This window comes from Solanum verrucosum, unplaced genomic scaffold, assembly GCF_900185275.1.
Source record: "Solanum verrucosum unplaced genomic scaffold, falcon-dt-bn FXZP01000286.1, whole genome shotgun sequence".
Lineage (NCBI taxonomy): Eukaryota > Viridiplantae > Streptophyta > Magnoliopsida > Solanales > Solanaceae > Solanum > Solanum verrucosum.
In genome coordinates, this window is record NW_026020376.1 from 265173 (window position 1) to 279275 (window position 14103).

Genomic DNA, 14103 nt, shown 5'->3' on the forward strand with positions numbered 1-14103 from the left:
TAAAATCTCTCAATCGTGAGGCCATGGTACTCACATTGGGCTCTACCCGGAGCCTAACTTCTCGGTTGGCTTGAGCAGTTAGAGTTTGAGCTTGAGTGGTGACGGCTTGAGTTTGAACTGTCATGATTTGGGTCAACGTTTGAAAAGCCGCCCTTATCTTCACATTAGTCATGACCCCTTCATCATTAGGATCTTGAGGGTCTTGAGGAGCTTGAGGGGGAACCTCCTCATTCACATTCTCCTTTTGTGCTCTTCTTGCATTAGACCTTCTTGTATTCATTGCCTACAATCACAAGAAAAGGGTTAGGAGAAAGGACTTCTAGACTTAAGACTCCAAGAACGACTAAAGAGTAATCAAAAGAAATGAAAGCTCCTAAACATCTTATAGCCTCTCATTCATAAGTGTGGCGCGTTTCACACTCATGAACAAGACTCTACTAGACATAGTTCATGAGACATCAACCTAAATATTATTCCCAAAACATTATTCTCTGATACCAAGTTGTCACGACCCAAGGCTAGCCACTAGACGTAACACGGTGTACTTGACCCCGAAGGGATCTCATACAAGCCTTCTACCATCATCATAACATAAGACATAGAAATAATGAGGAAAATTTTCAAACTTTACAATCAAAGTTCAACTTCACTTTTCATAAAAGAAAGTAATAGGAAAACTAGACTTTGTCTCATTTACCATCTAAACATAGGAATATAAAGTTTTGGGACTTAGCCCTTTACATCAATAAAAGTCTCAATATACAAGATACAAAATGATCTAAGAAATAGGAAATCTCATCCTCTAACTTGAGGACTCACCACAACTTGGAGATAAGCAATCCAACTCTTCTTCAAAGGAGAGTGAAAGTCACCTAGCCGAAACCTGCACTCATTAAGATGTAGAAGAAAGAAGAAGTTAGCACATAATATGTACCAAGTATGGAAACAAACATAAAATCCTTAAAACATGATAAAGGGGACATTTTATTTGAAAGAATACATTTATGAAGTTTGGAAACCAACATACATCTTCAATGTCAAAGACAAGCCAAAAATCACATTTATTCTCATTACATAGTAATATCAACACCTTAGTAACCCCTAAGGAACACTTGTCCAATGTATGGTTGGCATCCCATAATACCAACCATACCAAGTAGCCCCTTGAAGTTACCTTGGTCATACATATCACCTTTGGAGCTCATCATAATGCATAGTCATCAACAAGGAACTAGTCGTGTACATTACTTGAACATAAGGAAAGTCATTCATATCAACTATCCATTCAACATACATGCATACATTCAATCTCATCATAACATAAAAGAACCACCCCATAACATTATACTAAGTCCACTTGTGCAATGTGGAAGTGAAGTCCCATACCCCCACTCCTACTAAGTAAACTCACCAAGAAGTCATAGTGTAGTTCATGTCTCATTCATTATCTTGTTATATAGGGAAGAATAGCCATAACCGACATAGACCATGTTAGCTACATGGAATCCAGTGTCGTGTAACCCCACACCGAAAGAAGGTGTCCTACTTGCCTAAGGTATAACTAACATGTTTAGCCTTAAGATGGATCCATTAGCTAAAGTCATATGTTGGCACATAGTTACAGGATAGGGAGATTGCTTCTAGAATCCCGACCTATTGTATTGGCGGAAGAGCTTCCATCTCATGAGTTCACTTGGATGACCCAACCTCTTGCACTGGTGGAAGGGTCTTTACCTTATTGACCATATCCACTCGGTGCTAAGCATTATTTCCCAAATTATACATAATTCGTCTTTGAATTGCATTTACATGTATGAAGGAATACTTTACCCTTCGTTCAATACAATTCATCAAAATAGCTCATAGATTCATTAAAGGTGAGAATGTACTTTCAACCTTAGAATCAACATTAGTTTGTGAGTAGAACTTTCACATTACATTGTTAGTGTTTTCATGAGAACTAGACTTTCAATCAACACAATACATCATCATCATCCTAGACTCTTCATGCATCATCAAGTATAAGGGTAAGGGAAGAACAACCTTTCAACAATACCATACTTTACACATTAGTCATAGGAAATTTTACTTTCTAAATGAATCAATAGTCTATACACATCTTGCATCCATATGCACAAACCCTAGCAATTTACCCATTTTCAAGGTCATGAATCATGTCTCAGAATTACATCTAAAGATACTATAATAGGCATGAATAAAGCAAGATTCAATAACTAAATTCACATAGAAACAATTCATAGTAATCATCTTGCATCAATACACCCATCACAATACTTGAAATTGGGGGTCATAGGGGTTCATGGGTTCAAGGGGAGTTTTACAATTAGAATCACCATTAAACAACAAATCCTCCATAATATAATGTAATTAACATAATAAAATCATTTTTAGGAAGAACCCATGGCAAGAATAGAAACCCTAGTTTTTGAACAATATACCAATTTCGAAATTAGAGTTTGAAGGGCTTCATGGAGAAAAGTGTTCCATGAATCAAGGTCCCCATACCTTAATTGAAGCTTTGCCCAACTTTTGTAGTTGACAAGATTGATTCTTGAGCCCTAACCTTCAAGTTCTTGGTGTTCTTCAATGGAGGAACTTCTAGAAGAGTGAAATATTGATAGTAGATGATGCTCTTGGGTTTCTTCTTTTTATTAATTGGGAGTAACTAAAAAGGAAGAACTTTGACTTTAAAAAGTATATATACTTGTTAGGAAAAGAGTGGGAAAGTGATGGTTCAAGTTTTGGAGAGATTACTAAAAGACCCTTACTTAAACTTCAAAAACTTACCTTCCCCACGATGGAGCACGCTCTTTGGCACCCTTGGCTCGCCAAGGGCACTAGGTGACTCGCCTAATGAGCCCTTGGATCGCCCAAAATTCTAGTAAGCTCACTAGGTGATAAGTAAGGTCAATGGGCCAATCGCCAACCCCATTGGCGACCCATGACCTCTGTCACCCAATATTCCAGAACCTAGGACAAGTGAGGGCTGTACATTAGGTGAGGAGAGCCCATTTGGCTCATCGCCAAGGCTCATGGGCGATGTTATTGCCCATCGCCGAATGGACTAAAGGTAGGTATGGTTTTCCTTCATTTTTCTTACGTTGTTTTAGGTCATTTACTTCATCCTAGATGATTACCTCTTCTTTTTTTATCCTAGTTTAGTTCTAAACATCTCCGGAAAGTTACACAAAACCTCACGCTTAGGCTCTAGGCTAACCAACCATTTTCCGGGGTGCTACATTATTGAAGAAATTTGTAAGAATTTCCTCGGTTTGGTTTCCTACACACCCATTTAGGTAGTTTGGTTGTTGATGATCATGGGAGGCACGTACATATCTTTGTCAACCTCCCTCTCTCTCTGATTTCTACCTCACCAATATTCCCAACCACAATCTCTATCCTTATTCCATCCTTTCTTCTCACCTTATCGTTGATAATTGGTGTGAGAACCCCCCCCCCCCCCCAATTCTATTTCCCAAATATTAAACTTTCTCATTATATAATGCCTCAAAATTGGCATCATCCGGGCACTGCCCACTATTGGTTCCAATTGCATTTACGGGTTTAAGTCCACCACCCATGAAATGTTTAGACAACAAATCGAGTTGGGTCATTATTTTGTCCATGTTTTCATCTCATTCATAGTCCTTCTCAAATTGTTCCCTGCTCATGCACAGTTGTAGAATAGGCACTTGGTCTTCTCTAGTATGTCATGCTCGTTTAACTTTGATCATGTCATCAAGCAACAAAGCGGCCATATCACACGGTTGTCTCATTAATCCACCTTGGACTAACTGATCAGTTGTACCTTTATTGACTGAATCAAGGCAGCAATAGAAGTATTACAACAATAAATTGTCTGGAATAACATGTGTCGGATATTGCAAAAGTAGTTTCTGGAACCTTAGTCCAGTCTCATGTAGAGGCACACCTCCAATACACTTGAAATCTTAGTTTTGGGTTTGAAATTTAACCATCTTTGAGGGTGGAAACAATATCTTTAAGGAAGCATCATTTAACTCCTCCCACAAAGTGATAAAATAATTTGGTAATTCTGTCAACCATCTTGTAGCTTCACCCGTTAAAGAGAACGGCAATAACCTCAACCTTATAAACTCTTTGGATATATTCTTGAACAGAAATGGTCCACCTACCTCTACAAAGTTCCTAAGGAGTTCATGGGGATCCTCATGAGCTAATTCACCAAAATTTCCTTTCAGTTGAAGCAATCGTAGCATTGTTTCAGTTATGTGAAACGCAGCCCTCCGGGCTATGGGAGGTATCTAGATGGCTCCCGTGGTTTGAACAATATTCAGATGTATATGATTCAAATCACCATGTTATCATTTTGACCATTGTGACTATCATTGTCACTTTCATGGTGCAAATCAGCCAACTACAACACAAAACAAAAATCTACTATAACTAAACAAAATTACAAACTAATTTGTCAATTATAATTCTCAACCACCAGCACCATTTTTTATAATTCTCAAATGTCCTCTTTAAAATTGATGCAATTCGGATTGCATCAAGGCCGCTCACTCTAATCCAAGCTCGGGATCCCCAAGGAATGCAAGGATTGCTCATGAAACTAGGGGTTCTTGAGCCTATATTGATGACATGGAGAGGTTCCCATGCATGAAAGATCGCTTAGGGAAGTGCAGGAAAGAAGATGGAAGCTGCCACTTTAGGCGAGCAGTAGGGTCCATTCGGCGACTCACCCAATGGACTTTGGCGAGGACCCAGCTCGCCTAAATTTACAGAACACTTCCAGGAGCAGGAATTATCGTCGAATCAATGGGTGACTCGCCGAGCCTACTAGGCGAACCCGACCCAGCTCACCAAGTGTCCATTTCGGGCCACCTTTAGGCTTTTTTTGTAATAAATGCCAAAAACTATAAATACCTAGTTTGGGTCTCATTTTAGAGGAGACTGTTTTGAATATTGAACTTTGAACTCTTGTATGAGTGTTGAGAGCTTGGTGAAAGCTTTTGTTGATCATTTCTTAGAAACGTGGATTGCGAGGTGAATTCAATTCCCTCGAGGTCTTAATAAGAGTTAAGTGCTATTGTAGGATTAATGAATCGAGGTCTTAGGGTTTAATATACCCTTTAGTTGCTTTTTTTTCCTCATTGTGTGTCTATCTATCTATCTTTAATTCTTCTCCTTAATTTTTGCATTTGTATTCGTAGTTCATTTTGAGAATTACATCAATGAACTTTGGCAAGGACCCCAGATCACCTAAAGTTACAGAACACTTCCAACAGCAGGAACCATCGCCGAGTCAATGGGTGACTCACCGAGCCCACTAGGGGAGCCCGACCCAGCTTGCCCAATGTCCATTTCCAGCCACCTTTAGGCCTCTTTTGTAATAAATGCCTAAAACTATAAATACCTAGTTTGGGTCTCATTTTAGGGGAGATTATTTTGAATATTGAACTTTGAACTCTTGTATGAGTGGCTAGAGCTTGGTGCAAGCTTTTGTTGATCGTTGCTTAGAAACGTGGGTTGCGAGGTGAATTTAATTCCTTCGAGGTCTTCATAAGAGTTAAGTGCTATTATAGGATTAACGAAACGATGTCTTAGGGTTTAATGTACCCTTTGGTTTATTTTTGTTTCCTCTTTGTGTGTCTATCTATCTATCTTTAATTCTTCTCCTTAATTTCTGCATTTTTAGTCTTGGATTTGTTACAAAAAAAAAAAGAGTCAAAAACGTTTTACAAGAAAACCCCAAAAATATTTTGTTGATTTGAGTCTTGTTTGAAGTTTCCAAAGCTATATTAGTGTTCCCTAGCATTACTTGAGTCTAAATATGAGATTTGGTGAAGTTTGGAGTAGGATTGAAGAATCCACCATTGTTGGCTGACGGAGCTTGAAGAAGATGAAATGGGTTTTGAAATCTAAAGTTTTTGGCAAGGAATTGAAGGCCAAAAAGTATTAGGGTTTGCTTCCCACATCAAGGGGAGCTTGTATCTCAAATTTCGTGAAATTCTGAGCTAAAATTATTAAGGGTTTAATTTTGGGTCTTCATCTTGGTCTTAGTGTTCTTGAGGGATATTCAAATCTTCAAGGAGAAATAATCTTCAAAAAAAAGGAGTAAAATCCCAAAAGGAAGAAAGAGAAAGTGGATAAGTGTTTATAAAAAAGGAAATTTACTAAAATGGGTAAGGACTAAAGGAAAAGGTATAAGGAGGACCACAAGAGCACAAATTCGGAGGTCTTCAGGAGCAGATACTGAAACTTTCGGCGAGCACAACTTTGATCGCCAAAGTCCACTCGGTGCATCGCCGAACTTCCACCCAGATCACCAACTTGCCTCAACATTCTGTAAATTTTGGTGATTCAAACTTCAAGTTGGCGAGCTGAACTTCAACTTTGCCGACTTAATCCTACTATCACAGCCGGAACTTTCCATCAAGCGTGTAATCCAACACCAATCAATCAAGAAGAGGATTGTGAAGAGGAAAACCCAAAAAGGGTTGAAGGTGAGGAACAAAACCCATGTTAGGGGAGAGTGATGAGTCCACAAATTGGACTCATTTAGGGCCATATTTTAATAGAATTAGTGTCCTCAAATGCTTCTTTTATCCCAATATCTGATAAAAACTCTTAAGTTTCAGGTATTTGAAGTTTGAGTGGAAGCATGGATACTTAGGCGCAAAAAGAAACAAAAAGGCTTAAAAAAATGAAGAAACTGAAGCCTAAGCATCGCCAAGCACACTTGGCGAATCGCCGAAGGGACGTACTTTGCCCTTTGTTCCAGTACGCGGAGCCCTGCAGGAAGAGGATCAAATCGGCGATAAAAATGAGCAGTCGGCATGTCGCCAAACAGTTCTGCAAAGCAGTACAATATCTCCCAATGGTCCAGGATGCAGAGATGTTGTAGGCAAGCACAGAAGGTGATGAACTAGATGATGGGCGAATCGCTGGGTCGATAGGCGATTCCCACTTACCTCACTGAATGATCCACCGCAACACTAAATCTGAAAGCTATAAATACTAGTTTTAGTTGTTATTTTGTGAGATCTAAAAATTATTGTAATTTTTCACTTTTATCTTTCATATTTTCTGTCAAGTTTGGAGAGGGTTTTGTGGGAGACTTGAAGAAAGGAGTTCATCTTCCCCAAATTGGAAATGGGTCTTCTCTATTCTTCTTCCTTTGCTTAAATCAAGGTTTAATTTCTTATACCCATTTGATTTCTCTATCATTTTAGGTATAATTTCTTATTTCTTGATGTGTGGCTAAAAACCCCATTCTTGGGGTGTGATTTAGCAAATATGTGTTGATATTATTGTTTGGTCTTGCTTGCTGATAGGTTAGATGCATTTTAATGGTGATTTCACCTAGTGGTTGTGGTCTAATTTAATGGGTTTGTAGTTGCAAATACAAAACCACCCATGTGTTTTTGGCTTGCTCGAGAGAGAGGTCGCGAAACCAAGACCGCTAGACTGATGGCCTAAGGAGTGGGTCGACATGAGGTTCAGCTCGAGAGGGTGAGCCCTAGTCCCATATCCTAACACTCAGCTCGAGAGAGTGAGTGGGGTAAGGCGTAGGCTGGCCTTCATGCGGCAAATGGGTGTCCGAGAGGAACCCATTTGAAACGGGGTAATTTCCCCGAGAGGGAACTTATTTCCATCTAAAGCTTAGCCTAGTCACTATTATCTTGCAAATTTCCTATCGAAAGCATGTACCCAACGATTTATATCAATATATATTGCGGTCACACCCCAAGAACTTCTCCCCATACTTGAATTTTCTCTTTATTTTTGTTGTTTTAGCTATACTTGTGACAAACCCCCATTGATATTTGACACTTCGGTGTCACTCACTTGAATTTACTTTGTTTTTATTCTATAATTTCTCAAACTACAGCTAACTAGAATGAAATTCTAGCCTAACTACTATTTTCACTACCACTCCCTTGGGACGCGACCCCAACCCTTGGTTGGGTTACTATATTATCGACGATCATAGACACTCAAATTGTAGGTTAGTGTCATTGGTCACGATAAGCATCAGAGAGATGTCGATGTGCCAGATAGTTTGATGAGGAAGTCCACAATGGAAGAGGTTTGGCCCCGAAAAGGAGAGTTGACCGTACCAATGTATGTGGTAAAGCGAGCTATGATTAGCAAGGCGGTGGATAATACAAGTCAAAGAGAGAATATTTTCCATTCCAAGAGCCTCATCCAGGGTAATGTATGTTCCTTGATCATTGATAGTGGAAGTATTGCAAACGTTGCTAGCACCGCTTTATTGGATTTCTTGAAGCCTTCTACCACTAAGCTTATTAAACCTTACAAACTTCAATGGTTGAGTGAGTGTGGAGAATTGAGGGTTCATAGACAAGTGTTGATCAAGTTCAAAATTGGGAAGTACCAAGATGCAATCCTATGTGATGTGATCCCAATGAAAGCTTGGCATGTACTACTCGAGAGACCTTGGCAACATGGTCGTTCAACCATACATGATGGGAGAACCAACACATATTCACTTGTGTCGAATTGTTGTAAATATGTCCTTCATCCTATGTCACCATCTCAAGTCAATGAAATGTATCAAAAGATGAGTGAGTTGAGGGAGAAAATGAAGGAGTGGGAGGGACATGTGGAGGTCGAGGTCCATGAAGAAGAAGAAAGGAGGAAGTTGAAAGCAAATGCCCAAGTTTTGTTGGCTAAGTATAAAGAGATAAGGGAGAAAGTGGATGCCAAAGGTTCATTGATCCTTATCACACATAGGGATCATGTGTTGCTAACTAACCAATTTCATTCTTCTCTTCCCCATTCTATTTCCTTTCTTTTGCAGGATTATGATGATGTCTTTCTAAAGGGACTCCCAAGTGGATTGCCCCCTCTTTGGGGAATTGAGCACCAAATTGATTTCATGTCGGGCTCATTATGGCCAAACAAATAGGCTTATCAAAGTGATCCAGAGGATATCAAAGAGCTACAAAGGCAAGTTGAGGAACTCCTCATTAAGGGCTATGTTAGAGAAAGTACAAGTTTGTGTGCCATTCCTGTTCTCTTGGTTCCAAAGAAAGATGGAACATGGCGCATGTGTTTTGATTGTCGGGCCTGTAACAAAGTCACGGTAAAGAATCGTCATCCTATCCCTAGATTCAATGATATGATTGATGAGCTCAATGGTCATGTGTGTTTTCAAAGATGGCTCATTTTACTCCACGTCATAAATGTGATGATGTTTCCAATGTGACATTTTTGTTTGTTAAATTGTTTAAGAATCCACTATGGTGTGATGACACACTTTCCAAAGATGGAAATCTCACAAATGTTGTCAAATTGTTTAAGAATCTACTATGGTGTGATGACACACTTTCCGAAGATGGAAACCTTTTTTGTAAAGATGATAGTACATTTATTGGAAAGGGTAGTGTTAAGATGAAAAGGGATGCTTATATTTTAATTGTTACTTCTTCCTTGTGTGTTCCAATGCTTCGTATAAGTTGTGATTCTCTAGTATCTAAAGTGGAGGCTAAACTTGAGAACACCTTGATTGAAGTTCATTTATGTGACACCTTTCTCCATTACTTGTTTTCATATGATGATGCTCACGCTTTTGAGTGGAGTATGTTTTTTGGAGATAGGAGTGCCAATAGGGAAAAAAGGGGTGTACTTGATCCATGTTCATGGATTTCCTTTCCATTTGACCCCGGCAATGAGTTGAATTATTGCCCTTGTGTAGTGATGCTTGGTTGAGATGACAGGATAATTTGGCTGAATTTGTTGACATCTTTCCCTATGAGGGAAAGCCCTTCCTGAAGGTTTACAGTCCTTTGAGGGGCCTATGTTATGTAGGGGGAAGGGTAGTTTTCTAAACCTTTTTATTTACTAACTCTTTGCATATGATGAGTCTTTTGTTTGTGTTAGAAGTGCATTGCATTTAGGTCGGGTATCATTGAGATATATACCTGTTTGTATGACCCAATCATGTGGACTTGTTATCATTTTGACCCTGTGAATGTTTAGGAGTGTTTGAGCTTGCAGAAGTGTCATATTTCGGGCGGTATTACCCTTTTGACGTGTAGAATAGCCAATTTCCTTGTTCTCCATCTATGGGCTTAATAGCCATGATAATAGAGGATGCTTGGTTGTTCCTTGAGCGTGAATCTTCTTGGCTTAATAATTTTTATGCCAACCATTGTACTAACCCTCATGTTATGAGGATATGTTTGTTGTTTGTCCTTTACATGGTTTTGCAAGGTTTGGATTCGACAACAAATCCTTTTCAAGAAGGAGATAATGATGTAATTCGGATTACACCAAGGCTACTCTCTCGAGGCCAAGCTCAGGACCCCCCAATAAATACAAGGATTGCTCATGAAGCTAGGGGTTGTTAAGCTTGTATTGTTGATAATGAGAGGTTCCCATGCATGGAAGATCGCATGGGGAAGTGCAAGGAAGAAAACGGAAGTTGTCACTTTAGGCGAGCAGCAGGGTCCATTTGGCGACTATCCCAATGGACTTTGGCGAGAACCCCAGCTCGCATATAGTTACAAAACACTTACAGGAGCGGGAACCATCACTGAATCAATGGGGGACTCGCTGAGCCCACTAGTTGAGCCCAACCCAACTCGCCCAAAATCCATTCGGGCCACTTTTGGGCATCTTTTGTAATAAATGCCTAAAACTATAAATACCTAGTTTGGGTCTCATTTTAGGGGAGACTATTTTAAATATTGAACTTTAAACTCTTGTATGAGTATTGAGAGCTTGGTGCAAGATTTTGTTGATCGTTTCATAGAAACGTGGGTTGCGAGGTGAATTTAATTCCCTCGAGGTCTTCATAAGAGTTAGGTGCTATTGTAGGATTAACAAATCGAGGTCTTAGGGTTTAATATACCCTTTGGTTGCTTTTTGTTTCCTCTTTGTGTGTCTATATATCTATCTTTAATTCTTGTCTTTAATTTCCGCACTTTTATTCGTAGTTCGGTTTGAGTTACATCAAAAACCAATTAGAAGGAACAGAGGTCGTAGTCAATAAAAACCCAAAGAAGAGTTGGGGTCGAATCCCACATGGAATAGTATGTCGTAGAGAATTTCTATCAAGAAATTTGTATTGTAAAATCGATTATTTGTAATAATAAGAAAAAGTAGGTGGATGATTCCACCAATTTAATAAAAAGATTTGGTTATCAATTGTCACAATTAAAACTAAAAGTATGGAAATTCCAAGAATTAACAAGAAATCTAGGGGTTTGGGGATTGGAAATTGATGCCACATAGGGGTACTTGTGTTGCTATATAGTGATGAACATCCATGAATAGACTAGGTAATCTTCAATGACACTAATCATCTTTCGATCTCAAAGCATCTATGCATAGAATCTCATTTTGGTCTCATCTATATGTCAATCTAAACAACCCAATACCTTACTCTATTCTCTCTTTTAATGCAGAAATAGGGTAAATAGATCCGACCCATAACCTCTATTTTCAAGCAAGTTATACACATCAAACCTAAATTTCTAGTATTGGACTAATTACCCACTTCATACAATCTCTTTCGAGCATCGACCGGAGATCAGAAGTTGGAATTAAATTTGCAACATTAACCCATAAATTAACCCCACGCTAATTAGCACAAATTCATGTGTGAACAACAACGAAACAAAGCATAGTACAATACCCACTACATTAAATCAACACCTAACTCCATAATTGCACCTTTAGATCTTGGGGTTTTAGCCACCCATCATAAAAAGTAAAGAGATTGTACTTTCCATGAAAACAACCATGGGTAACATGAGATCAAGCAATTACAAGTAAATGGATTCAACTTCAATTTATCAATTTTGAAGATTAAAAGTTGAAAAACCACATAAGCTAGAAAGTATTCTTCACAATGTAAAGTTTCTCTCTCTAAGTTTAAACTCTCAAAACCAGTCTTCTAACTGAAATGTTGAACTCTTATTTTCTCTCTCCATTGGGGTATTTATAGTTTTCCAAAGTTGTCACCAAAAACTCAATTCGTGTCTCATTCGGTGACTTTATTCAGGTTCGCTGAGCTCGTTCGAAGAATCAGCACTTGTGCTTCAGCTAACCTTTTCATGATCTAGGTTTTAGGTGTTTGAACCTTAGTCAATGAAATCATTTGAGTTTACCTTTCACGTTCAGCAAATCACCGAATACCACATTGGTTTGATTTTAAACATTTAATTTTTCTGCTTGCACTGTCATTTTCAGTGACGATCAGCAAGGTCGCCTTTCTCTTTCGGCCCATCACCTTCTATGTTGGAGTTCGCTGACCTATTTTGATAAACACAAGTGTCGTGCATTGTCATTTTGGGCGAGATTGTGCTCACTAGGATACCTTCCCCTTTTGTTTGGCGATCATCATTGTGTAGTTTGCACTTCTTTTCGCATTTTTTGTCATTCTTTCAAACATTCGTCCTTGCCTTTTCCATTAGCCTTCATAACTACAAATCATCAATATATCACTAGAATAGGAAAAAATTAGGCATTGAGGACACTAATTATTCAGCTAAATAGACTTCAAATGAGTGCAACTATATCTTATAACTTATTCATTGTGTGAGACCCTAAAAAGTTAAAATGACCTTTTAAAGAAATACCCTTTGACCTTTTGCTATTTCTTGAAGTTTCAATCGATGTTGCTACTTTAGCATGTTACTAATAGACATGAATGATTCGGCAATGTAGTTCATGTCTAGGAAACCAATTGAATTGAAACAGATAGATTTGAGACGAAAGACGATTAATTAAGAATAAACTTGTATACACAAGCCACTATTGTACTAAACATAATGGCATTGAGTGTAATTTTGTATATAAAGTTAAACATAAACTCGAGTTAACCTCTTTAAGAGGATGAGGGATCGAATAAGTAACTACTAAAGTAGTGAATGAAGTCTAGGATATTTTAAGTAATAGTGTCCTAAAAATTGTAGTGAATTCTTCCTACATGTCATTGGATTCCTATGTAGGGCTTGTAAAAACTTGAAGACAAGCCTTGATGCTCATAGAGCGCACAAACTATTTGTCGTATGAATGGTGTGTCTAGTTGATGTCGTATTGACTTGGGTCTTGTCCACCATGTGCGAAGTGGGAGATGTAAGTTTTTGGTGGGTCATGGGTCATCCATGTGGACCGACCCAATCCGATTTTATCCAACCTGATCCGTTTTATTTAATTTCTTAAGAAAAGAATTAAATAAATGGATAAGATTAGTTTTTGAAAAGAAGAGGGAACAATCAAGAAGTTGTAACAGTTCAAACCTCTCCTTTTAAAAGGAGACCTCTTCTTTTCAGAACTGAGAACGATAGAATGTGAAAAGTGTTGGGATATATACTATTAACCAAGTGTTAAGAAATAATTTTTATTATAGAATAAATATTTGCTCAATTTTAATAGATCATATATTCGTTTATGGTGTCTGTTTACTTATATAGTAGATGATTTAGTGTGTAGAGTTTTAGCTTATACACAGAATTAAATCATCGGTTCTTATAAGTATAAAGTTTTTTGTTCACAATCTAGGATGGAAATTGGACATGCCATCGGTACGATTGTAGCACAAGATTATATGTAATTTATCTTGATTATGGGAACGGTATAGTTCCAACTTCTTATACTAGTACATTTTGTATGTATTGAACGGGACCGAGTAGAGATAGTTGTTTTAGACTGACTGAAAAAACATATTCTCTAAACTATTAAATGTACTTATATTTTTAATCCTGATATAACTATTATGATCTGTATATATTAATTATCGTTTTGATTTATTAAAAGGTGAGATTCTGAGATGGATCAATATGTCTGGTAAGTTGGATAATAATAATATATATTGGTGAAATAATAAGTTAGTTGATGGAATCCATGTCTCGTTATAGAGATTGATTGATATTTTGAGAAATTTATAAGTTTTCATCGTGTCAAACCTTGCAAGTGGATTTATGAATCCGACACATGAAATAAGTTAAGTAGTGCTCTAAAGGAAATTAATCATTAAGTTAAATTCGTCAGTAATTTAATTTATTGATTAGTATCTGAAATCTTAACATGGGGAATTACATAAGTGTTTAATGGGGAATTATG

General features: G+C 37.9%; 1 protein-coding gene across 1 annotated transcript; it reads left to right on the top strand.

Moving 5' to 3' along the window:
• Nucleotides 1-8086: 8086 nt before the first annotated feature.
• Nucleotides 8087-8938, top strand: LOC125838463 (uncharacterized). The gene has a single exon (XM_049517511.1). It carries the CDS (start codon nt 8087-8089, stop codon nt 8936-8938), a length of 852 nt encoding a protein of 283 aa, XP_049373468.1.
• The last annotated feature ends 5165 nt before the right edge of the window (nt 8939-14103 follow it).

Bases quoted from the DNA above. Each gene is read 5' to 3' on its own strand.
- LOC125838463 (XM_049517511.1), top strand. From the start codon at position 8,087: ATGGAAGAGGTTTGGCCCCGAAAAGGAGAGTTGACCGTACCAATGTAT.